The sequence below is a fragment of the Centroberyx affinis genome, unplaced genomic scaffold (genome assembly GCF_046629955.1).
Source record: "Centroberyx affinis isolate AG114_WGS23_722 - 3 ecotype Tasmania unplaced genomic scaffold, CSIRO-AGI_Caff_v1 ptg005017l_1, whole genome shotgun sequence".
NCBI lineage: Eukaryota > Metazoa > Chordata > Actinopteri > Beryciformes > Berycidae > Centroberyx > Centroberyx affinis.
This window is the reverse complement of record NW_027282471.1, coordinates 67,180-94,852: the sequence shown is the minus strand read 5'-3', so window position 1 is coordinate 94,852 and position 27,673 is coordinate 67,180. Positions and strand designations below refer to the sequence as shown.

General features: G+C 40.2%; 1 protein-coding gene across 1 annotated transcript; it reads left to right on the top strand.

The window, feature by feature from the left end:
• Nucleotides 1-1,205: 1,205 nt before the first annotated feature.
• On the top strand, nt 1,206-26,943 carry ddc (dopa decarboxylase). The gene is made up of 14 exons (XM_071545655.1): nt 1,206-1,308; nt 2,721-2,928; nt 10,162-10,275; nt 10,407-10,526; nt 13,212-13,346; nt 14,381-14,524; nt 16,268-16,334; nt 16,618-16,712; nt 18,024-18,091; nt 19,402-19,478; nt 21,897-21,916; nt 22,080-22,178; nt 23,964-24,065; nt 26,534-26,943. Exons 2-14 carry the CDS (start codon nt 2,728-2,730, stop codon nt 26,732-26,734), a joined length of 1,443 nt encoding a protein of 480 aa, XP_071401756.1. The 5' UTR covers nt 1,206-1,308; nt 2,721-2,727; the 3' UTR covers nt 26,735-26,943.
• Nucleotides 26,944-27,673: the final 730 nt, after the last annotated feature.

Below are 27,673 nucleotides of genomic sequence, written 5' to 3'. Positions count from 1 at the left end.
TGATTATGTCTTACTATGGGAGACGATTTAATAATTTAATATGTGTTGTTTTTTTGTTTTGTTTTTACACTGTGGCAAAAATTATGATTGGTGTGAATTCAGTGCAAATAAATGTTTTGAACAAAGCCAAAAAATCCTCTAAAAAAATCATGCTCATGTGGGATCCCACATAGAGGACAACTGCATTAGTCCAACTAGGAAATGACCCTTTGACACCCTCAGTGTTCTCTGGTCTGGTGTATCACACCCTTTGGATTATCAGTCATGCTTAAATAGCGAGGGATCAAGGCTTAAAGTTTGCTTGCACATAGTTTTGCACACAGTATGTCATGGGCAACTGGTTCAAGGTAGAGACACAAAGATAAAGATAAACAAAGTTTTAACGTTAACGACAAGTGAAACTCTTGCCAGAGGAAACTTTACACAAACATCACCAAACAAGGTCAGTTTTGTCTTATTCCAACTTTACCTTTAAAGAACCTATGGGTATATATCCCATCTACATGCCAAATAGCCTTATTTTAGCCATATTTTAGCCATTGCACCCTTGAGACCATGAACAGATACCTTCCATAGGTGGAGTAGTGTGCCATACTGTAAGATGCTGAGATAGGAAAGCGTTATGTATAGATACACTAACGCTTCAGATCTATAAATCCAGATTGAGCAGATCCAATACTATAATACTTTAAGTTCAAGTTCATCTGTCTTTAGTCCAAGAATAACCCTTGTTTTTTATCATATCACATCCATTAGCTAACACTGCAGCTCACCTCAGGTCATCCAGGGTGGATTCACCCTGGATGACCTAAGGTGAGCTGCACTGTTAGCATATAGATAGTCTTAAAGAACAAATATTGACTGAGAAATGTAAACTTAAATAAAAGTAACTTCATTGCTTGGTTGACGAAACAAGAACACATACACATACACACACAGGCATTTGTGTCTGTATGTATGTGTGTGTGTGTGTGTGTGTGTGTGTGAGATGGAGGTGGAAAGTGAGCACAGCCTCATTAACTCCTTGTGAATCAGTCCTTCCCGCATTGGCCGTGATCCCCTGCTCCCATTGGCTGGCCCGGTGAAAGAGAGAGAGAGAGAGAGAGAGAGAGAGAGAGAGAGGAGGGGGGGTATTGGCAAGATAAAAGGAGCAAATGTCTCTCGTCCTGCTTACACACACACACACACACACACACACAAACACACTCACCACCCGCCTGTCCGTCTATCCGTCTGTCTGTGGAGACTGAAGGAGAGGAGAGGATCCACCGCCCGAACACCGCCGCTGCAGCTCTCTCACCTCAATATGTGAGTGTATCTACACACACACACACACACACAAACACACTTAAGGACTGAGGCACCGCTTCTCAACAGGAGAAAGAGACAGAGAGAGAGGGGGGGGGGGTGGGGTGGAACACTTGTTGAATGATAAGGCAGCGGTGTAGAGCAAGGGGCAATGTTCATTTCACTTGTATAGAGACCTGTATGAGCAGAATGACCATGCCATGTTTTGCTGAGCTTTGTACTATAATCTACGCCTGCAGGTTTATTCCCTAATGCACAGCATGCTCCACAGGAAAAATCCTTAAACCTCTCACACTCATAAATGTGTTTCCACGTACGTACAAGCATTACTGTAGCTTTTCTCTATGTGTGCAGATACACAGTATGTCAGAGTTCAAGGCAATCTTGATGAGATCTTGTCTTATAAGGTTTATGAAATGACCCTTTGGCACCCTCTGTTATGAGGGAATGAGTTTATTACAAGGGTCTATATAAACTAGACTGTAAACATGTGTTAGATGTGGAAACACCTTTCACTACTCTGATTAGATTGGTTTACATTTGGCTTATACTATTTCATACATTTGTGGAAATTTTATAACCATGACAAGGAGCGTGGATGAAGCTTAGTGGATGAAGCTTAGTGTATGTGCATGTGCATGTGTGTGTGTGTGTGTCTTAATTGCTTTGAATTTGACCACTGCAGTAAACTCCAGACTCTGTTGTGAACCTATTTCAGCCCGTGTCCCTCTACTCTAAGATGAAGTTAAGAGGCTCTAATGGTATTTTCTGCCAGGCAATCAAATAGAGCACACAAACAGACACAGGCACACACACACACACACACACACACACACACACACACACACACACACACACACACACACACACACACACACACACCTGGATTAGAGCACATTGCATGGGATTAAGCCATAGTGTTTGTACTTTGAGAAACAGAGGCAGGACAACACCTCTCCATGTTAAGCAAAGGAAATTTTGAAGCCGGAAACTTTAAGTAATTTACTTAACATCAGTTTATTATTCATTTAGTAAATTGACAGCCAGTGTTAGTGTGTGTGTGTGTTATTGGCTGATTGTGTATTGGTTCTTCCTTGTGTGTGTATGGATTCTTCCATGCATGCATATTATGCATCTGCATGTTTATGGATGCACTAGTCCATATATATATATGTGTTTGGACACACAGGCGTGTTAATGCTGAGTGATGTTGTTTTTTTGTTTTTTTTTATTAAACCAATTCAGAAGGGGGATATACATATTTGTAAAAAAATCACATGAAGAAGCCATATCCAACCAATGAAAATACTCAAAATGAATGCTCTATCATGAGCCAATTCATATCTATTTGTACTTTGAATTGATTGATATGAGAGTGAGTTCATCCCCACACCCTGCTGTGTGACTTCCAGCAGTAACATGGATATAGCAGAGTTCCGGCGCAGGGGGAAGGAGATGGTGGACTATGTGGCCGACTACATTGAGACCATAGAGCAGCGGCAGGTCTACCCGGATGTGGAGCCGGGCTACCTTCGCCCCCTGATCCCCACCGAGGCCCCGCTGGAGCCAGAGACCTATGAGGACGTTATAAGAGACATAGAGAGGGTCATCATGCCCGGGGTGAGTTCACTCATTCATTTATTTGATTATTATTTGAATCAACATAGAGTAGAACATCTCTGAAAACTGCAATAATTCATGAGTTTCTGGAATTATAAGGTTCTATCTGGGTAGAATGCAGTTCTGATATTGATAGATATTGGTGGATGGATAGTGACCATCAAAGATTTGATATACCATCTGGCAAAAGTTTCTATCTTTCCCGAATTTTTAACCTCACAAGATTCTTAAAAAAAAAAGAACACCACACAAGCATAAAAAACATTCAAAGATAACTCAATTTTGATTTACAAAAAGTCAGATAGAATGGTATATAACCATATAAAACCTTCCAAGCTCGCAAATTGTTCCAGCTACAGTAAAGAGATTGTCGGTTGTGAGTTGTGTGAAAATATTCTGATGATGCCAGGGATTTGCACAAAGGCTGTACACGTTGTACTAGTGTTGAAGTATTCGCTCAGATGTCTTGTGTCTTGCTGTTCTGGCTAACTATGTGGTTAATTAATCTCCTATGGCATCTGGAAATTCTTCCAAATGTTATCTGCCTGGTCTCACTTTCAGTGTGCAATGTTCCGTGATGTAACCCGGTCACAACAATCTGGGATGAGACAGAAATAATTATAGCAGTTGTTTCAATGTAGTCCCTCACTAATCTTACTAATTTAGAGTTTTAGTGTGATGTTAATGAATTGTCATTCTCTTCATGCATATAATTTTTTATTCCATCTCACCTCAGCACTGCTAAGCTGACACATACAGATAGAATTGTCATGTTATCAATGGTAAGATTAGGGTAGATAAAGGAGGGGAAGGAAAAGTTCAGAATTTTTATAAGCCTGTCAATACGATGTTATTATTTTCTATATATATATAAATGACATTGCTTGTTCTGTTGTAGACTCATCTATTCACCTTTATGCTGACGATACAGTTCTTTATGTCGCTGGTCCCACTTCAGGATAGCTTCCCTCGGGTCCAACAGGCCTTCTCCACCCTAAACCTCTTGTTAAACACTACCAAGACCAAGGTCATGTGGTTCGGTAGGCAGAGGTGGTAGAAGTACACAAATTCCCTACTCAAGTAAAAGTGCAAATACTCATTTAAAAATATACTCTGGTAGAAGTTGAAGTACCATTTCAAATCCTTTACTCAAGTCAAAGTATACAAGTATATGGACTTAAATTTACTTAAAGTATAAAAGTAAAAGTCGTTCTCTAAAAAAGTCATTTCTAATGTTCTAAACTGGTTTTCTGTTGAGTGTTCCTCTGAATCCCAGATGAGAAAGAGTGTGCAGCTCAAATCACTAACCCTAACCCTAACCCTAGCAGCTGAATTCACTAACGTTAATTCTCTCTCTTGATGCTTCTCTCTTCTTCGTGTTGCTTCTCTCTCTGTCCCTTTCCCTAATTTTTGGTGTCGCTTTGCTGAACAAGCAGCCAATCACATTTGGCTCTTGATCAGCTGCTTCCGGGATGGAAGCCGTCTGATGCTGAAAATCAGTTGATGATTTCCTGAGAGTAATGAGTCTGTTTTGAAAATGTAGTGAGTAGAAAGTACAGATTTTTCTTTTGAAATGTAGTGAGTAAAAGTCTTCAGTGAAAGAAAAACTTGAGTAAAGATACTTGAAAATCTAAGGTCAAATCTAAAATTGGCTTCTTGTACAGAATGCGCTCCTCCTTCACTCTCTCTGCTAAATTAACTCTTGTTCAAATGACCATTCTTCCCATGTTAGACTATGGTGACGTTATATATAGGTCGGCATGCAAGGGCGCACTCCAGAAGCTTGATGTTCTCTATCACTCTGCTATCCGGTTTGCTACAAATGCCCCTTTCAAAACACACCACTGCACTCTATATTCCTCTGTCAACTGGCCATCCTTACACACCCGTCGTAATATTCACTGGTTCATGCTTATCTACAAAACCCTCCTTGGTCTAACCCCTCCCTACCTGTGTCACTTGTTGCAAAATACATCTGCTGCCTACAACACCCGTTCTGCTCACGTTCCCAAAACAAATACCGTATTGGGTCTGTCGTCATTCCGGTCTGCCGCAGCCAAAGACTGGAACAATCTGCAAAAAAACACTAAAACTGGACAATTCTATCCCCAAGTCAGTTTGATACATGCAGCTGTTTCCCGACCCACTAATATTCCCTAACCCTTGCTTGTTGATTGCTTACTGTTTGTCCCATTAATATTCTTGCCTCTTTTGCTGCAGCTGTGTTGCTTTGCCTGTCTGTCTTACTGCTTGTGTATGTTACTCCTGTTGTTTTATTGCCTGATGCTCTTTCCTGGTCATATGTTATTCCTGTTGTGCTGTTGTATTGCCTGATGCTGTTGTCTGCTAGCTACTTGCCCGTTGCTTGTGTGCTAGACCGTATGTCATTTATGTAATGCTTGTTGTCACACGTAATGCTTGTTGTGATTGTATGTAAGTAGTGGGTGTGTTGGAAATGTTTGGATGTGTGCTGCTGTCTTTTTAACTTTTGACATTTCTTTTTAGCCCCTACCCACCTCCCTCAAGAGGCTTTGTCTTTTGCCAGGTCGCCATTGTAAATAAGAATTATTTATTTATTATTAGTTTATAGTATAGTTATTAATGACTTGTCTGGTTAAATAAAGGTTAAAAAAAAAAAAAAAGATATGATACAATACGATACAATAGAACTATCCTTCACTAAGTCTCTTACGATGACATTTGAAATGCAAGCCAAGTCATTTGGAAATTAAATGATTCTCTCAACATTGCATGAAATCCATTCCACTTACTTCCATGGCATTACAATTGTTTGAATTGTAATAGTGCTTGAGAATTTGAATTGAAAGGAGAGCAATGGTTGACCATTAACATTATAATTACTTACAAATGTTGATAAATGACTAGTGTGAAAACTTGAAGGGAACTTGATTGGTGATTACAGTTTTTCACAATTGCTTACACACATTTTCTGAAACTAGGGCTCATTTTCTAGAAACTCTTAACACAAAACACAAAACCACTAACACAAAATGCAAAACTCCACAAATCACTGGCCAAATGAAACACTGCATTCAAAACCATTTTATCTCTTTTCAAAATGCTATTTTGCAGTAAAATGATACACACAACTGTGACGAGCCTCCCACTCTCCTGGCTCTGTCTTGCAGGAGCCTGGTGGGTGGGGTCGTCAAGGCTGATGGAGTGCACCTGGGCCCGGTGTACTCCTTGGGCTTTAAAAGCCTTCAGACCATTCAGTGTCTCTCTCCCTCCTCACCTATGCACATCTTTTGTTCTGTTCTTTTAGTTTGATGTAGTTTGTTTATCCTTTAGTTTTAGTTAATAAATCACTGTTTTAACTTTTACTTTAGCGTATGTCTCCCCTCCTTTGTTACATCCCTGAGCCAGGTTGTAAAATTAAATGATTTCTCTCAACATTGCATGAAATCCATTCCACTTACTTCCATGGCGTTACAATTGTTTGAACACTGAGTAATAGTGCTTGAGGATTTGAAAGGAGAGCAATGGTTGACCATTAACATCATAAAAACTTACAAATGTTAATAAATGGCTAGTGTGAAAACTTGAAGTGAACTTGATTGGTGATTACAGTTTTTCACAATTGCTTACACACATTTTCTGAAACTAGGGCTCATTTTCTAGGAACTCTTAACACAAAACACAAAACCACTAACACAAAATGCAAAACTCCACAAATCACTGGCAAAATGAAACGCTGCATTCAAAACCATTTTATCTCTTTTCAAAATGCTATTTTGCAGTAAAATGACACACACAACCATCAAATGAATACATCTTTCTAACAACTGACTACACACTGATGTGCTTAACGGAAAACACTATTATGAATATCTCATCAGGAGACTTATGCCTTTTGCATGTTCAGAGGTACATTCATGCACAGTAGCATGTTGTAAAAGACTGTTACAGTATACAGTAATCTAAAATACTTTATTTCATTCAAAAATATCTACTTTTTTTCAACACTTGAATGTGTTGGATATGTGAAGTGTTCTACATACAAAACACAAGGCAGTAGGATAAAAACAGAAAAAAAAGGTTTTCTGTAAAAAAAAAAAAGAAAAGTGTCATGTTCACACAGACGGGTCGTCTCAGTTATGCAGAAGATCTAAAAACATGATGTGAACTCTAACCCTAACCCTAACCCTGGTACAAGAATATTTCTATTTTTCAATATGAAATGACACATTACAGTTTTTTCTGATTGCTTGGGCACTATCTTTGAAACTATAGGGTGTAGTGTAGAGTTTTTGCAAAACTCTACACACTAACCACAAAACATTACACCAAACCAGCAAAACATTATACATCTCTTGCAAAAGCAAACAATTCTTGCAAAAATCTTCAAACTCTTTTAAAAATTGTGTTTTTGCATCAATACAGAACACACAAACCATCATTTGAATAAGCACACGAAGCACAAACTACTCACTGATAGTATAAAAGAAAAACACTTGTGGCTTTTGCTTTTTCTGTGTGCAGGGAATGTTTGTTTGCAATACTGTAAAGCTTTGTCATACATGTAGTAAATACACATACACACAGGTATTCAAATGTGTAAAGTATGGGTGTGTATTCCGAACATAAGACACTATCAATACAAATAAAGGGAAAAAGTTGTTGTTGTTTTTTTCTCAAAATGTTCTACAGTAACACTCCTCAAACAACAAAAGAAAACAAAAACATTTGCGTTAGAAAAAAAATGTGGCTAAATATCGCCTTCTTTGTGGGTCTGGCCATAAGTTTACAGTGTTGCTAGAAGTGTGTTACAGTATTACTATAAATTGCAAACTGAGTGTAAAGCAGTGAGTTGTGTTTACAGTTTTGCAAAAAGTGTGTTATAAAATTACAAACTGAGTGTAAAGCAGAGAATGTACATTCAGTTTGGCACACTTGGTAAATCCATTGGCTACAAGTGTTAATGGTTTCAGAGATAGTGCTTCAAGAATCACTGTTAGTGTTTAAGCATTCAGAAAAAACTGTAAATGACACATTGGCCGACCATCACTGACTAGCACAGGCCTACTGATGTATAGGACTACTACTACTACTACTACAGTATACTACAGTATAAAGAACAGTAGCATGGTGTAGAGATTAGGCTACTTGCCTGTTCTCATGTCTGAATGTCTGGATGATGGAAGCAGCAGTGAAGCTCAGGTTGGGCTGGACTCTCTGCCCAGCCTCCCTCATGCTCAACCCATGTGGACCACATGGTGAACCAAAGTGACCCGGATCCCATCTGAGATAACTGTTCTCCTTGTCCTCTTTGTCCCTGTCCTCCTCTTCCTCCTCTTACTGTCACTCCTCTTCCTCTAGCTCTCACTGCAACATTGTTGTCAAAAACAGGAGAGTTCACCTGTGGCCTTTTTTATAGTGCTAAAGCTCTGATTTCTGAGTGAACAATTCAGATATTAGTGTTTATATGTGTGATGAGTGGATGTTGCCAATTGGTAAATGAATTTAAGCATTTGGGATGGCAGTGCTTCCAAATGAACACATGTGATTTTAGTTTTTGAATGTTGTGCCTCAAGTAGAGAACGAGAGAAAACTACACATTATTGTGTGTAGTGTTTTGCAAAAAGTGTGATAGAGAATTGCAAACTGAGTGAAAAGCAGAAAATGTGCTTGTAGTTTTGCAGACTTGGTTTAGGGATTTGATACATGAGTTTCAGGTTTCAGTGATTGTGTCCGAAGTTCCAATTTTAGTATATAAACAATTGTGAAAAACCGTAACAGGAGAGGCTTTGCAAAATCCTGAACCTTTCCTAAGATGACGTGGGTGCTGCTCTTTTTCTCACCTCTAACACACTATTATCTTTTCCATCTCATTCTGGGGCTTTAAAAAATCATTTTTTCCCTCTCCAACACCTCTGCTTCATTAGTAGAGTGGGAGTAGAGAGCGGTAGCTGTGGCTGGTCTTAATTGATGACTCACACTGGGAAAATCATGTAAGGGATGAATGCAGGGACAACAGCAACAGGCAGCTGCTGGCTCCCAGCCACATGCATCCTCACAAACACATACAGACAAGCAGATGTAATGAGATTTGACTTGGAAATGCAGTCAGTCACACAGTGTGGCAGACAGATTTGCTAAGCAGCTGCACCAAATGCAATAATGTTTCCTCAGGGAATACAATCACTTGCAAGTCATAGGAATAACTTTGTACTTGGTAGAAGTCTGTCTTCCGGTGCCATTTCTCACAACAACTGTAAAGCAGCTCCTGGCTGCAAACCACCAATCAACCATTTTATACCCCCATCCAGCTTTTCAGCAATGCCTTGTTACACCTGATGACAAATTACTATAATATCCTATAATATTCCTATAGGCACTTATAGTGTGTCTAATACTCTATACTGAGTTTACAGTGACCTTACTGTATTTATGGTATTTTTTTATTTGCCTATGGAATCACTATAATAATGCTATAATATTTATATGACAGCTTATAGTTTTGCTGTGACACTTATATAGTATCCTGCCAAAATGTATCATACTATAGCTCTTTTTCATAAGGGTATTGCACTAGAAGAGCTAACAAATAGTACGGTCAGGGTACACTGTCAGACAAAAGGTGCACCTGGGGCTGCGCCTTTGTTTCTGACAGTGTATACATGTAAGTTGATGTCCTCAAACTCACACATTTAAAAAGACCTCTATAGTCTTCAAATAAAAAAAATACAAGAGAAAAAGGAGACTTTATTAAATGAAAAATCCACTCCACAATAACATTTAAACAGCTGTTAGTGATATACCTTGCATTTCTGGGTCCATTTTGTTGTTTGGTGGTGTATTTATCTTATTTCCACAGATAACTGGCCAAATGTACAGCATGAGTCCAGATATTTCCAGCACAGCTACAATTGAGTTTGATAGTGTCATTTTTTCCACTATCTACAACATCAACAGTAAACAAGCATCAAAGAGCATCAAAGATTCATCATTTTGCATCAATGTCATAGAGTGAGTCATAGAGCGAGAAATCCATTTAGAAGAGGAACAGATATTTCTCTCCTGCTCTTATGACGCTATTGCTATCGCTGCTGAAAGGCATTCTGGGAAAAGTAGTAGATCACTAATGAAAGTAGAAGCAGACGAGGCAGGGTGAGGGAAAGTGGGTACTCCTAAAAAGTAGATTACAACACTTTCATCACTAAATAACTCCCGGAGTGCATAGCTAAATTTGCATGCTTTGTGTGTTTGCAGATCACTCACTGGCACAGCCCCTACTTCTATGCCTACTTTCCAGCAGCTTCCTCTTTCCCCGCCATGTTGGCTGACATGCTGTGCGGAGCCATTGGCTGTATTGGATTCTCCTGGGTAACTCATCACTTCTCCTTTTCTTTGTCTCTCTGTCTGAGTCTGTATTTGAAGTTGAAACAGTTCATACATAAATAGTTTACAGGTTGTTGTATTTTTGTTGTAATTGTGTGTTCATGGTGTGTATGTAGGCAGCCAGCCCAGCCTGTACAGAGCTGGAGACAGTGATGCTAGATTGGCTGGGGAAGATGCTCCAGCTACCAGACGATTTTCTTGCTGGGACTCATGGCCAGGGAGGAGGTGTCATCCAGGTTAGTGTGTGTGTGTGTGTGTGTGTTTGTGTGTGTATTTGTATACTTGTGAGGACCAGCTTGACTTCTGGACGTCATAAGCGATCACTTTTTTTGGGAAAGTGAGGACATTAAGATGGCCCTTTACCAAGGAATCCTGGATTATATAGGTTAAGGGTGTGTGTGTGTGTGTGTGTGTGTGTGTGTGTGTGTGTGACTTGGTTAATTGAGGTTAGTACATCTTGTTCATGAAATACATACTTGGATCGTTCTTGATTCCTTCTTTCATCCCTTTTGGCTGACTGTAGTTGAAGTTAACATGACATTACAAGGCGCAAGAACTTATTTCCAGGTTTTGTCACAACTGATAATAAGCAGTCCTTCTATGTATGTATGTAAAATGTTATAAGCTATGTTTGCTACCATTACTGGATTCTCCATAGAAGGCAGCTGATCAATTGGGGGCCAGAAAGCTGAAATCACATTCAAATAAATTACCAATTTATAAATATCATGAGTAATGGTTGTGTTTTAAACAATGAATTTTCTATGTATGCAGATGCTTCCTGTCAGAATACGTAGAGAGAGGGAAACAGGTCCTTGTACCTAGTCAGTAAAGTGAAGTGAAGTTGGTTTAATAACGTGATAATAATGTGATTTAAATGTGAACACAGTGGTGCTTTGATGGCTGCCAGTCTTTCCCACGTAAAAACCATAACTGGATCAAGCCACTTTCATTTTAACCTATTGACGTTTTCAACACAATCAATCGTCTTGATGGCAAAAACTAGGAAAATAAGACCCAGGCTGAAAATAAGCAGAATTATCATTTTCTGTAGGTTGTTGCGTTACCATAATTTGTCCATAGCGCTTGCCCGTTTGACTTTCAAAAGAACTAAAATGTTTATACGGAAGCTTGATTGACTGCCTCTGAATCAATATTCACCAGCAATTTGTCTACTATTGATTTGTCCTATCTTTCTCTCGCTGGTTCACAACAGCTGAAAAATAGCAGGAAATTGCCTTTTAATATGTCAGCCATAGACAGGCATGAGGCTGATGGCACTGGAATTGTTTTGTGTCGCAAAGGGCTAAGCATTAGTTTAGTGTTCCATTGACACAAACACAGCAGCAGCAGAGTGTGTGTGTGTGTGTGTGTGTGTGTTGGTGGGCTGGTGAGTGGTGGAGCATGAGAGTGCACTCTGATGACAGATCATTTCATGCCTCTTCTATTGTGACCACCTGAGTGCGAGGGTGTGTTTGTGTGTGTGTGTGTGTGTGTGCTCATCTGCGTATCATGGTGTTTTTGTTTCTGTCTTGCCACTGCTCTTTTTAAGTGCAGCTCACTATGGCAACCGATGGGACTCCTCTCGCTGCAGCGGGGCTAATGAGCGTTGTGACAGCGCTCTGCCAGCCTATCATTATGGACCTTACACCTACACAGAGGAGAGGCGAGATGGTTTTAAAACTCCCCTCCGCTGACCTTAAGGGTTTTCATTTTTCACCTCTATGTGAGTCATTAGACCTCGGCGCCAGAACAAAGGACACTACTCTCATGATTAAAATGGAGACTCATGAATGGCAAATAGCAAATTGAGTGACTAATTGACTAATAAAGCGAAGCGAGGATAAAAGTGTGTTATCATTTTATGGTTGTTCTTACATTAATGCATTATACAAACCAGCTCAGCGAGGCATTTCTGATTAACAGTCTCTCTTTTACGTGCATGCATCATCTTTAATAGTCAATTAGTGCAGCACTATCTATATCTATCTCTAACTATCTATCTATCGCAATTTTTCTAATAAGGAGAAAGGACAGGAGGTTAACTTGGGTAAAGCTGAAAGTGTCAGTTCTGCTGTTGTTGTCGGTTTAAATTTTATTTCTTTTTCATTTGGTCTGCATGATGCCTTTGAGCCACTGTGTTTCGGTGGATGGGTTGATTGATTTATCAATGCCTCTGATCCCCCGCAGCTCAGAAGTCAGGCTTGATTTTTACTCCGCCTCAGCATGTGTCTTGACACAAACGGATTCAGCCTATATTAGCCCGCTCCTCCGCTGAGTAATTTGAGTTTATTGACTGAATGATTTGTGCGTTTGATTGAGTTGCCGGCAGCAAAGCCCCCAGATGCCTCAGATGCCATGCTTACTTTATTAAGATTCCCACTGTGTCAGGCTGGGCTGTATGATGAGTCACGATGCCCTCTGAACATAGTGGATTTCTTCTCTAATGAAGGTGTGGAGGTGTATATCCATCAATAGGCAGGCTTTCAGACAGGATCAAAGGGAATCTGCAACAGCACAACAAGCTGACTCAGTGTGTATGTGCAACACTTTTTGTGTGTGTTTGCATGCATGAATAGAACAGACACACCATAGACAAGGGACAAAGGCCTTTTGAGCAAGAAAAATATTAATGAATGTGAATAGCATGTTGTCCTATTTACAGTGTAGCTGTCAATGAAGACATCTCAGTAAGAAAGCTCTATATGAAACATTTGTATGACAACACCATGAAACTGTTTTGCCAATGCCGTTATATAAACAAAATTTTGTCATACAAACACCCTACTCTTTCAGAAAGTATTTATTTTGTATTTTACATTATACCACACAAAAATCTGATTTCTTCTCTCTCCATTGTGTTTTTTCCCCAAATGAATAAAATCCCACAAACTGGTAACAAACTCCCTCCTCTCTCTTAGAGCACAGCCAGTGAAGCGACCCTGGTGTCCTTGCTGGCCGCTCGCTGTAAAGCAGTCCGGCTGGTCCAGGCCTCCGACCCCCAATCCTCAGAGGCCGACATCTTGTCCAAACTGGTGGCCTACACCTCTGACCAAGTAAGTGCAAAAAGGGTATAATCTTGGACACCCATAACTTACTTTAAGTCATGAATCTATAGTAGAGGCAAGGCCAGAACTCCCTCTTCTTCCTTTTATTCTGCCCAAAGATTCTCCGTTAAAGCAGCTTAATCTGGAGTTTCTATGTCAAGACATGTCTGTTGGGAGCGATCCTCATCCAGTCTTTCTGTCTTAAAAGGAGTAGCTTTCTTCTGCAGTATGCTAAGCTGGTACAAGGACAAAAAAACATCTCTTCACTAATACTATTTTTCAATTATTAGCAAACAAAAAATGACATCCAATGGTCAAAATGCTTTGGGTTAACACTGCCTAGGTCTGAACTTTCCACTGTAATAAACAAGACCTAGAGATTTTATGAGCGGACATGTAGGTACATTAGGTTATAGGGTAGCCAGTGCCATGGTACATGTCAGCCTGCATCTAGACCTACAGTACATTAGTCCTGCAAAATTTCCCTCTTGTTGGCATCGTCTTGCTCAAGAAAAGTCCACCTGTCCTTGGATCATTGAAGGTTACCTCAGTAATGGTGAAAGAGCTCCTCAGTGATAGAGAGAGACAGCGGGTCAGTCAGGCAGCAGCTAGCTCTGATCAGGTTTAATACCAGGCTGGCTCTATGATTGGGTTAGGGAGTCGCCTGAGGGCCACACAGACCTTTACAGGGAGAGCGGTTAGTTGTTTTTTCTACTGCCAGTTCAAGAACAATGTTCATTCTTCCATTTCCTTGTTGTTGGGACCATTTGCGCTTGATTTGCATGCCTAAATGATGCATCTCTTTTTGCGTAGTAATCAAATATTTTAGTTTGTTGATCGAGAATATATCACTCGAGTTCTCTGGTTGTTATTCTGCATATGATACAGCCTCATCCCAAAATGTAAATGTATATTCATTGCAATTATGTGAGAAAACAATCCATAAAGACACAGTAACCATCCAGATCTTTGGGTCCTATCTGGCTCTGTCATTAGCCTACCGTTGCCCCACTCCCAAATGTTTTGCCCCCTGCCTCCCTCAGGCTCATTCCTCAGTGGAGCGGGCCGGTCTGATAGGAGGAGTGAGGATGAAGAAGGTTCCTACAGACGACAGCTACTCCATCAAAGGAGCGATGCTGAAGAAGATGATGGAGGAGGACAAGGCGGCCGGACTCATCCCTTTCTATGTAGGGAAACACACAAACATTTGTACTTAGACACAGGGGAAGATGCAGAAATTCAGAAAAACAGGGCAATGTTTTTTTTTTTCTCAAGTGAATGCTTGTGAATTACTCTCCTGTACATTTGCACAGTGAGTCCAAAGTGCAACACACTGACACTATTAAAGTCCCCTAGAGTAAATGTTTGGTTTCAAAGCCAACAGCCCAAGTAAAGATTAAAAATGTCTGAGAAAAAATACTCAAACCCAGAATGACCCTGCGGCTGAAGGTTTTTAGGTGGTTGGTTCAAGCCCACTAAAGTTGGGAAATTTTGAAAGCCAACATCCCAAGGAAAGATTGAGAAGCTCTGAGAAGAAACACCCTCAAGTATGACCCAGTGCAGTTGGTGAGGGGGGGAGCTGTATGTTGTCTGTTGTTTCTTTGGATCAGTATGTATAGTACATGCTGTGTATTTCTTTGGAACGGCCTATAGGAGCCAGTATACAGTATATTGCTGTGTAAGCCAGTGTCTTTACCAGTCACATTAAAGACATTGCAGACCTGGTTTTCACAAGAACATTTCTCCCCCATCAGGGATTGAACCAATACTCACACTGTGACGTAGTGATGGATAAACCAGCTGCTTATCCTGCTGAGCTACTTCTGAGTTTGGATGAGCTTGTCTTCATCATCTCATTTCTGCAAGGGTTCACATTACTGACAACAATAACATGAAAACACTTAAGAGAGAGAGGGACAGGAGTCAAGCCAAATCTGCTTATCTCACCGAGCTATATAGCCAAAGACTTCTTCCATCTCATTCATCAGCTTATACTTGTTGCTGATACATGATGTGAACATGAAAAGACTTGAGGCTTGAACCAGCATCCTGGTGTACCATATCCACCTGTTTATTTCAATGAGCTACACAGTTCACAGCTGCATTCACCATAGAATGCTGCTTTGCATAGGCAGATCAATGATTGAATTTGAATTGATGATTTTTGTGTTCTGTTTTCAGTGTTGTATCAACATTATTTCAGGCTGCAAACTGATGTTGAATCAATGCTATATTTCAGTGTTGAATCAATGTCTGTTGCGTTGATGCATTAACATTGATTCTAGGTTGATACAATGCTTGTTTGCTATCTGGGTCATTATTGCACATGCACACCTGACAACCACACAACCACTTAGAGAGCCACTCACTGAGGCACTCAGAGTGACACACCTTGCCTGGTGACACTGTGGACACCCTGAGGCCTTTGTTGAATGATAACATTGTTTGTGCCAAACCCAGTGTGTGTGTATCTGGTTAAGGCCAATAATCCCTGTCTCATCTGGACCTATGGATCACTATCAGTGAATAATGGCCACAATAATAGTCACGGGGCTTGCAATGGTCAAGCAGGTCTGAATCATCTACATTTGTGGAAAGTGATACCTATGTCTGTATTCAAATGAGAAAGTAATATCCGTGCTTGTGTGAAAGGCTGTATGTCAGCTGCTATGAACATGAATTAGTATTTTCATTTCCACATACAGTATGGTAAACGTACATTTCATTTCCATAGTAAATACAATTCAATCCTTTCTGGAACAGATCTGATTCTTTAGTGACTGTAAACAGGCAAAGCTAGATTTCATGTGGTATTATAATCAAATGAGATATTTGAGTCTTTGTTATTTCAGTTGTTTGATAGGTTTTTTTTTTTTTTTAGAAGAAATGTCACAGGAGTGTTTAGTGATTTGTTTGTTTGTGTCTTTCAGCTCTGTGCGACGCTTGGTACCACTCCGTCATGTGCTTTTGATCACATCTCTGAGCTGGGGCCCATATGTGAGTCAACTGCCACAGCAGTGCAACACACACTTGATACATGATACGCAACATGGGAAAACACTACAATAAAAAATGAATCATAAATTGTACATCAATGTTTTCCTTTTGAAAGAAGGACAACAGATGAATTTATGCATGTGTATTATTGCGTACATGCTTCCTTTATACTCCAGGCAATTCAGTCAGTAAATCTAGATTGACAAAATATGGTTGCTCTGAGAAATGTATTTTTTTTTTTTTTACAGATGCTCATAACTTGTATGGTCCTTGTCTGTTCCAGGTAATGCAGAGAAAATCTGGATGCACATTGATGCAGCGTACGCTGGGAGTGCGTTTATCTGTCCTGAATTCAGACCTTTGCTGAACGGCGTTGAGGTGTGTAAAAGCATTCAATCATTAATTCTTTTTTTTTTATGTAGTGATGAACACTTTTTTCAGATATCTTGAAATTAGCGAATAACAATGTTTCAGCTTCCCTGCCAAATTTTCAAGATCAAGGTGTTCCTTGAATACTAATCAGAAAAATGACATTGTAGGATTTTGACCGTGTCCGTCGAAATGTGTTTAGGAGAGATTTATTTGCGTGTAAGTGTGGCCAAAAACTATTTCTGTTCAATTGCCTGTGAAAATCCCAACTCTCAACTCACCCAATCTATGAAAGGAAAGACAAAACACATAGGAAGATTATATCCCGCTGCTTCATTTCTGTTTGATAATGGCGTAGCGTTAATGTCAAGAGGGACGCGTGCCGGAGTGAGTAATAGGCCGAACAATCGGTACGAGACGGGGGAGCATCAGTCCGCTTTTGAGGCTGCCGAGGCAGCTGCGGCTCCCCCAGCTGAAGGCTGTGCAGAGACGCAGAGATAAGGACAGAGTAATTTCCTGAGGCGGCGGTAGACCTTTAGATAGGACCGTGCTGCTCCTCCTCGCCAGAGAAATATCACTGTTTATTAGACACACAAGTTCAAACAATGTTGGGGGGGGGGGAGCAAGGGCCTTGCCTATAAAGTCTTCTTTCATCTTTTCTCTGATTGACAGTTAGCTCTAACAGTGGCTATTCACAAACTCATACGCAGTTATATTTAGTGGTGTATATGTAACTGTAAAGCATCACGTGGGGCCAATGAGAAACAGTGACATGTTGAAGGGAACAACTTTTCTGGATTGGAGCGCGGCCCTGCTGGAGGGTTGGTTGCTAGGATATGAGTGATGGGCAAGCAGGCAACAGGCCCTCTTTGAATCAGTCAGCATGGCAACTGTCAGCCAGGAGTCTGTCTCACATTGTCTCCCAGTGCCACTGCCGTTTTTATTGCGCTTGTGGAGGCAGATGGAGAAAAAGGATATTAGAAAAGAGATAACGGACAAAAAGATCGGAACAGATTAGAAAAGGTTTGAACAAACCATCCAAGCAGAGGGTTGTTTCCAGTGTTCCGTGCCTGCTGTCGGCTAGATGTGGCTTATTTTGCATTTCAAATAAATTGTGCCTGCTTCAGTGCAGATAATGCTGCTGGTGAAGAGGCCTGCATCTCTGTGGCATTAATGGTGAATGAGGTGTGTTGTGGTGTGATCTCTTTCCAACCTGCTGGAGTCCTAAGCCACTAGTTTATTTTTTGTTATTGTACGTGTTGGGGTAAGAAGATAGTGTATTAACAGCTGATGTTCCCTTTCCTTTTATTTCTTTTGAAGTTTGCGGACTCCTTCAACTTAAACCCACACAAATGGCTTCTAATCAACTTTGACTGCTCTACAATGTGGTAAGCTGCTCAACCATCACATAACACACCTCAGATGATGATTTTTAATATGCAACATCTGTATTTTGTTGTTCAGTTGTCTTAACACAGCGTGAGGGTCCCATAAAGTGACCCTGGTGAAAGGTCACAGGTATTCTCATCCAAGCTAGTTACAGTAACGTTTGTCATAACAAAACTGACATACATCCATCTACACCTGCATCATTTATACAGCGAAAATAGAACTACGCCTTCCATCTGCCCCGTCTGTCAGCAGCAAACAAAACGAGACGTGCGCCGCACACTTCCTATACATAGAAACAGAGCGGAGTTGGAACATGGAAACAAGGGGAGGGGAAAGGTTTCTTACCGCTGCCAGTGATGTTGAGGCCACTTTCCATTACCTCTGACTCAGTCTGTCATGACCAGTTTTGAGTTTCAGTAAAATTTCTAATACTAATTAATAATAATAATTTATAATACAAGTATTGTCATTTAAATAACTTTATTTTTTCTTGTCAGGACAGCTACATGACCATAAATAGTCACTTGTTTCAGGGTCACAAAAGGCTAGGAATTATGTTGAATAGCTATAACATCAAAAAGACAAAACAAAAGATATCAATCTAATGCTAGCACTCGGTAATACTCTGTGAGTCTTTGTCTCCTTTGTGCAGCCAATTTTTAAAATGCTAAAGAGTTGCAGTGCATCTCTCTGCACTACAAATACACTAAAATCTCAGAAAACTGCCTGAGAAAATACATACTTTTGTCACACCTGCGACCAGATTTAGAGTTTAGAGCCGGTTAGACTGTTAGCGGTTTAAGAAAAGTAGATTTTCACTCTCATATTTAATGCTGAAACCATGAATTTAAACATGGTGTCTGCCTTTCCCTCCATTTCTACCTGACCCAGCTAACTTGCCATAATGATATAAGTTCATGAGATGTTACCCACCTTTTTAGGCTTCCTTTAACATTTCTGCTTTTTGTGCTACAACACAGTCTCAGCCTGGTTGAGGGGAAGGTATTGTAAGTAATGCAAATTCTGAAGGAAAAGAGGATTAAGGCCACAGAACCTCTTGACCCTGTGATGACTGCATTTCCTTATTTCACGCTCAGTGAATGTTGCTGTTGTTGTTGGGGAGACTCCTAGATCTAACCTCGAACTGGTCAATCTATAACTGGTGAACCCTCACAGAACAGAACGGCACACATTGAAATATTCCAGTCATGCCTCCCAACACATTGTCTTGGCATCTTTTGACGTCCTGTAATGTACCCTTTTTATATTTTGAGACAGAAACTATTGTTTCCCTGCTTGTCAACAGGGTAAAGAAGAGATCAGACATTATTGGAGCCTTCAAGATGGATCCCCTCTACCTTACACATGAAAACCAAGAGTCAGGTAGAGTCATTTTTTAAAAGATTACCTTTTTGCTGGACCTGTGAGAACAGTCACTGAGTCACATAACAAATTGTTTGAATCATGAATCATACATTATCAGATGAACATGGGATCTCCTGCATAATGACAACATTGAACAGTTGTGACTTTGTTTGCTGTTCACATTTTGAGAGAGGCAGACAGTGGAAAAATGTTATGGTACTCAATCAAATAAGTAGTATGTAAGTATCTGAAACAAAAAGCACAAATTTCTGTCTCAACAATAACTGTTGAGGCGATGCATTGGTGTCTACAGGTGTGAAACACAGTGAAGTAGTGTAGCCTAATCCAGCTAAGTGCAGGCATGAAGATGAATGAGAGAGAGAGAGAGAGAGAGAGAGAGAGAGAGAGAGAGAGGGAGAGAGGGAGAGAGGGAGAGAGGGAGACTGTGTGCCAGCTTAGTTATCTCACAATCTTATCCTACCTACAAGTTAAGCTGACTGACAAGCAGTGTTTGTGACCTAATTTAGTTAATACTCACCATTAGTATTATGCATTGTACTCTATGGGTAGGCAGGTGCGTGTGTGCACGTTTGCTTGTACTTTAATTGTCCAAGTCATGAGTATACTCTTCCATTTGAACAGTGTCACTTGGCCATTTTTCACTACTGTAAGTGACTGAACATGTCTATGTGGTGTAGCCTTGCTCACTGACTTGGACCTGTGACTGTGACAAAAAATACTAAATAATAAATAAGTGAATGTGTGTGTGTCCATTTGTCACAGCAAAACCAAATCCCTTAATTTTATCCCAGAAAAAATCCCTACTCTGTACCTTAAAAGCCTTGAGTGAAATTTTGGTAGTTTTTAAAGGAGACATGTACATGGTCTTAGATATATTAAGAGGAAAAACTACTGAATTTCCACCTTATTTTTTCTTATTATTTCTCTTAATTTGATATCATAATATATTCTTACTTTATCGCTTAATTTGCATTGATGGATTTAAGTGACTTTTAACATTGAATCGGTATATTTTTAAGAAATATGAATGAGTAAAACTGAATGTCTAATTAAGCCCTTACTTCAAGACCTTTAGATCCATTCATCATCCTTTAATTTTACTTTAAGGGGTAAAACTACTGTATTTGCCCCTGATCAAACTATTACTTTTCACCATCTGTGTGTGTCCACTACTGTGTGCCTGCTCCCAGCCTGCAGATGCACTGAGAGCTGCACCATAATTTGCCTGACAGACAGGCAGACAGAGAGAAAGACACACGGCTGCCTCCCACCACTCTGAGGCGTCTTACAAAAGCCCTTGCTCATACAATCTGGGCTGTCCAATCTAATTAGTGGTTATTAGCAGCAGCTAGCATGGGCTTCAGCAAGCTATCTGTAGCCGCTGAGATCTCACATGACAACGGCCTGTGTGTGGAGAGACAGTGCTGTGATCAGTGAGGTGTTTAGCACATGGCTTCTCTTGTTGGAGGATCGTTACACTACACAGAAACAGCTGGCCTGTCATAGGCACTGGATGAAAATGAGGAGTATGATGGTTTGGCTGGTGATGTGATGTGTGGGATTGCAGATTGTCTACACTTGTCAATAGAATACATAAACTGTATGCAACTGTTAATATAATAACGTCCCGGTAGTGTAATAAGCCATTAACGTGATGAAAATTTAAAGCTAATAGTGTAATAATCCTGTAAATGTAATATATATTCCATTACTTTCCACTGTTTAAAAATGTAACAACTGACTTGATGATGTAGTAACAGTCAAAGGTCAATGCACAACTGTCATCCATTCAAGAATTTGGTTATTAACTAAGATGCTATTTAAAAAAAAAAAAGATGAATATGTATCCACTTTGATTACATAATCAGCTATTGCAATTTCCTGTTAATGTAATAAAACCCAATAACATAATAACTATGTTAACGGGAAAAATGTTATCACGTTAATGGTAGGTAACTTTTATTACATTAATTGGAAGTTTTATGTTAACAGGATTATTACACTTAGCTGCAAATTGTTAATACAATAATGGCTTATTATGTTCATGGAAATCTATTACATTAACAGTTGTAACATGCAATATAATTGGCTGAATATACTGCCAAGCTTGACTTAACATTTGAATGTGAGTGTGTTACACTGATTTATAGTGAATATGAAGTAGTACTGAAGTATATAGTATAGATTATGATTGACTTTGTAAATCATCTGTGCTTGAAATCATGTATGTTGAATCCACTATCAAGTTTAGAGTTTAGTTTCTGATAGAATGTTTACAGTAGAACTTTGCATTGGATTTTTTTTAGAATAGCTTGACTAAGCTATACTGTGAGTATGTGTATGTGATCATTAGAATATGATACAGTGGCCATTACTGGTTGATTCCTGTTTTGTTTTTTGTTTGTTTTTCCACAGGACTGGTCACAGATTATAGGGTAAGATTAATTATTATTCATTTAGTTTCTCTGGCTTCTCACAATTTATGAGGAACCGAATAAACCAATCGACATCAAAGACACTGAGGTTCAAGCCATATTCTTCTCTTCTCTTCTCTTCTCTTCTTCTCTTTCCATCCTCCTCTCCTCCTCTGTCCTGCAGCACTGGCAGATTCCTCTGGGCAGAAGGTTCCGCTCACTGAAGATGTGGTTTGTCTTCCGTATGTATGGACTCAAAGGCCTGCAGGCTCATATCCGCAAGGTAGGATAACCAGCTGCCTGTGGGTGTGGGAAGGAGAATCTCAGTCTGTCTCACCAGCTACAGGTTGCTGATTCAAATTCTGGTTAAAATTGGAGTGTTATTGGATTACACTGATTTAGAAACATATTCTGATGTAACATTTTTGAGTAATCTGATGAGTAATCTGTAGTCTGACTGCTATTTATAATTGGGGTTAGGGGTTAGAGCTTCAACAAACTTGCTTGCTTCCCTTTTCATTCATGTTTCCTCTGTCTCCATTGCCCCTAGCTTCCTTCACCTTCTTTTCCTCTGTCTCTCTCTCTTCCATCCCTTCTCACTTCAGCCACTCCTGGCAATCAGATACGCCTGCTCTTTATTTCTTCTTTATGGTAAATGTTACCCATCACCCCTCCCGATCCTCCTTACCTTCAATCCTTCCCCTTTTCACCCCTCCCTCCCCCCACATCAGCATATCCTGTCAGTCATAAGCGTGGTCTGTCTCTTCTTTTTATAGCAAACCGTTTCTCTTATTTACTCCCCCTCCTCACCCTTTCCCATCCCTGCTCATCCCTCTTCCCATTGCCTCTTCTTCTTCTTCCCCTTGCTGGTTCACTCCTGTCTGTCCTCCTCATCTTCCATCCTTTCCTCCCTCCAGTCTCCTCTGTCAATCAGATGAGCCTGTTTTGTGTTCACTCTGTCTATTTGAAATGAAGCAGCAGCAGCAGCATTCATCCCTGCGGCCATAACCCACGTCACACGACTGTACATCCATCTGCTAGATTGGATTAGAACAGGGAAAATGAAAATATGGGCCGGACTTGGAAGATTTTTTGCTCAAACTACCATCTGGCAGCAGCCTCCCGTGAACCAAGAACCAGGAAGTTGTAAAAGTGAAGCATTTTGATGACAGAGGCATGATCTTTGTAAGATATGAGACTTTCTTTATCAGACAGCATACAGTAAGAGGCAAAGCGGACACTGAGGTCATTATATTAGCTTGTTAAACACCTCTGAGTGATGGTGAATTATTGGCTGGGAATGAGGAAGCATGGTGGTGGTCAGCCAGTTGTTGGCCAATTAGGCCAGTGTTTGGCTTCATTAGGAAGGAATTGGCAAGAAAACGGGAGTTGAACATATTGGACTCTCTCTCACTCTCTCTCTCTCTACTTCATGATTACAGTCTACCTCGCTCCTATAATTGTGATTACATGCAGTGAAGCACATGTTTAGAGTCTCACCATGCATCCAATGTCTCACTGAGCTCTTTGATGATAAGTGGATGAATTATACTGTAGGATTATGTTTGATCCCATAATGCCATTTGGACCACAAAGAGATTGTCTGTGAACAGATTTTTGAAAATGACTATTTCATGGTTATTGAGTGCAGATTTTGAACTCGTCTATGACCGGATGTATTTCAGAAAGGGGCTGAATGAATCACACCTTGTAATGATGCAACACTGCCATCTAGTGAAAATATGAGAAATTACAGCTTTGATCATGGTTGCTTGCATTTGATATCAGATCAACTTACTCTCACATATGTAGAGGTTATCATTTTGAAAATGGCATTTTTGCCAATTAATCTTCTGTGGGAACAAAAACAAAAGTACTGAAGATCTGTGGTTCTGTATTGTGACAAGTTATGTTAGATGAGATTAAATAGCAAATGTTTTTAAGGTAACGCAACAAGCAATTACAAAAAAAGAGCACATTGAGAGCAGTGCAAATGTGTATTGACTACAGGTATATCACATACTGCATACCAGTACATACATCATATCACATTCTGTTTTGTTTACAGCAAGTGGGCCTAGCCAAAGAGTTTGAGAGTCTGGTGAGAGCAGACAAGAGGTTTGAGATCTGTGCTGAGGTCATCATGGGACTGGTCTGCTTCAGACTGAAGGTAACACCGTCCAACATTACATCACTGTTGTGTTAAAACTGTCAGTCCAGAGCTAGTGACTTTTATGTTTGCATTTGAATTGAAGAGGCACATGGTCCTTTAAAAGCTGAGCAGGTTTTCTTACCCTAGTGCAGTGGTTCTCAATCCTGGAGTTACATTACATTCACCTGGTGTAATCAGGGATTTAATGACACCTGGGACAGCAGGTGAATGTAATCAACTACTAGGTAGAGGAGAAAACCAGCAGGTCTCTGGCTCCTGAGAACCATTGCCCTAGTACCTATTCATAGTATTGTGTTACATCACCACACGATCATCTTGGTAGAAAAATAACAGGTGATTGTAATAAATTAACAGGTGATTACAGTCAAATGACAAACACAGCCAATGAGCTGTGTCTATTGTAAAGCGCCATACTGGTAGGAAATGCATGTGACATTATGGGAATACTATGAATTGAACTCATGTAGTACCCATTGTATAGACCAGTGGTTCTCAATTCTGGTCCTCAGGACAGAGTACTGCCGGTTTTCTATCCTACCAGCTAGTTAATTGCAGTTAATTGCATCCACCTGGCATCCCAGGTGTAAATCAGTCCCTGAATAGATGGCTACAATGAAAAGCAGCTGGACTCAGGGTCTTGAGGAGCAGGATTGAGAACCACATACAGACAGGTCACAGCTGGAGCGCATGCACAGACTTGGGGCAGGAGATTCAATTACCAAAGCAACAATACAATCAAATTTTCTTTCATTTTTTTTTTAAATTTGTTTTTCATTGGCAGGAAGGCTAAGGTCTATGTTTTACTGGCCAAAAAATTCTGACTGCAGTGCTTTAGGAGGCAACACACCCCAGATTTTCTGCATTGTACTGTACTTGCATCCACTCCAACCGCCTTACAAATGGCCAATGTGTACTAAATAAACCAAACTGGACTGTCACCAATGAGTCATTAAGCGACCAGTTAGGTTGGCAGATTGGCCACAGTGTAATATGATATATGAGAACAAAGTACAGTTTGTCCTCTTCCCTTATTTTCATCTAGTGTCATTACGTGGTTATACAACAATAATCAGCTCACTACTAAACACACAAGGATGCAATGCTGATCAAATTTCATGTTTCCAAATATGACTGGCATCCATGGCAGTTTCAATTCAATTCAAATGTATTTGTATAGCACCATCTCATACAAAAGCAGTTCAAAGTGTTTTACATAAAAACAGAATAAAACAGCAAAAATGTGCAAATAAACAGAAACATCCATGCATACATACACATAAAAGCACATATACAAACACTCATACAAACAAACATAATGTACAAATACAGTGTGTTCATTTTAAGAAAATGCTCGAGTGAAAAGGAAGGTCTTTAGTTTGGTTTTGAAAGAACACACTGTTGGAGCAAGTCTAAGATCAGTAGGCAAACTGTTCCATTCTTTAGGTGCATAAATGCTGAAAGCCATCTCACCAGACTTTGAAAGTGCTCTAGGCACATGGAGGAGATTTCTACCTTCTCTGCTGGTGTTATAAACTGACAGCATGTCTGAGATGTACAGTGGAGCCAGACCAGCAAGTGCTTTGTAAACCAACAACAGTTAGCTAATGTTACCATAAAGTGAAACATGGCTAGTAGTTTAGCCAAGCTCAGAAAGTGTCAAATCAGTAAGCATGCTAGCTCGACAGCTGTGAAACTAAACATCTGTAGCTCTGTCTTAGCAAAATGTCAGTCAGTTAGTCAAAACAGTCGAAGCCAAGATAAGGCAGTTGCTAAGGTAAGGCAGTAAGGCAAGTTTTTAACATTAATTTTGAGCTACTAATGTTACTGTATTGTCGTCTGTCAGCTAGCACGGCTAACATAAACAGTCGTAAAACTTGCTAAATGTAACTTTACAGTATCTTGGCAAAGATGAAGGTAAAACAATAACACCAATTAAGCGTCAGGAACATAATTCAATGCACTTACATTATACTGCTTGCTGGGAAAATGATGACAAATTACAACAATGTGAAATATAGCTTTAGCTTCTCATAGGCAGAGACACTGAATACACACATTTTCTGCCCCAGGGTTGAGTGTGCACCTCCTAACAAACTATATAAACTGTCTAACGTTATACTTTGAAAATTGTATGGGTGTCATGCATGGGTGTAAATGACTTTAGCTCATTCTATCATACCATACACCTATTTGACAATTTATACAAAAGAAATTACAAAGATTTTATGTTATTGTATTTTAAGATCAAAGTCTCATTACTTTTACTTCTTGGAAAACGGAAAATCTTTAGCCTTGTCTTCAACACGTGCCAGGAGGCGCCAAACCAATAAAACACTCACAGATTTTTGAACAATCCTGCCCCTCTGTCCCTCTCATCAAATAAAACTGCCTTTCTCTCCCTAACTGATTCCTCTCTCCATCCATTTCTTCCTCCTCTCCTCCCTCGCTCCTTCCATCCCTCCCAGGGCTCCAACGAGCTGAACGAGGCCCTGCTGAAGAAGATCAACCACGCCCGGCGGATCCACCTGGTGCCTTGCCAGCTGTCCGGCCGCTTCGTCCTGCGCTTCGCCGTGTGCGCGCGCTCTACCGAGTCGCATCACATCGAGGAGGCGTGGCGGCACATCACACAGCTGACCTTCGAGCTTCTGCAGGAGCCTGCTCACTGACCCGCGGGGGCAGGGAGACAGAGTTGCCTCCGTGAGGGCAAGAGCGCCCACTCTGATGCCTAAATGAGGACCAAAGTTAGGAGAGGGAGTATGAGTTTAATGTTGCAGGTATGAAATGTCACGAGTGAAAAATGAGTTCATATGCCACTTTCCAGACAGGAATCCGCAGCCAAAGAGCAAATAAACCACCAACCCAAATCTGTGTAAAGCCTGACATCTACTGGTAAAAAGCATGCTACTGAAATTGCCATCTGTTATTGGCTGATCTTTGGTGCCAGGTGATGTCACCACCTTTAGTACTCTATAGAAGATGACATCACCTGGCACCAAAGATGTCAAGATGTTTATGTCACCACCTTTTGTACTCTATAGAAGGTGACATCACCTGGCGCCAAAGATCAGCCAATAGCAGATGATTTACACAGATTTGGGTTGGAGGTTTAGTTGCTCTTTAATTCAGATGGGGATGCAAATTAATGCAAGTGAGACCCAAACTGGCATAAAAGCAAAGGATGCAAGTTCTAAATGTCCCATTTTCTATCTGCAACTGAACTATATTTTCTCTCCATGAACTCAGCTCTCACACTGTACTAATGATTATGACGTCATTGTCTTCACCTTCATACTGCACTCCTGCCCTTGCGCACTTCACTGTACGGTATACGCGGCTTCTGTGTCTTGTGTGTGTCCAAGTCTGCGTGGGGTGAATTCTCTGTTTCTGTGAGGTCTTTTTTCAATGAATGTACTGCACTTTGCATGTGTGTGAATGGATTTTAATCATGGCTTTTATTCAAGTCCATTTATGTGGGTAAGCATACAGAAATAGCTTTAATATGTGCTTGTTGGGCCATTTTGTTTGAGTGAGGGATTAGAAATGAATACGATTATGAAAGGGTGAGGCAGAATAATTTATCATATTATATCTAGTTTGGTTGGGTT

Bases quoted from the DNA above. Each gene is read 5' to 3' on its own strand.
- ddc (XM_071545655.1), top strand. From the start codon at position 2,728: ATGGATATAGCAGAGTTCCGGCGCAGGGGGAAGGAGATGGTGGACTAT. The intron at 10,276-10,406 runs GTAACTCATCAC...GTGTGTATGTAG, and splicing joins GCTGTATTGGATTCTCCTGG to GCAGCCAGCCCAGCCTGTAC. The intron at 14,525-16,267 runs GTAGGGAAACAC...TGTGTCTTTCAG, and splicing joins CCGGACTCATCCCTTTCTAT to CTCTGTGCGACGCTTGGTAC.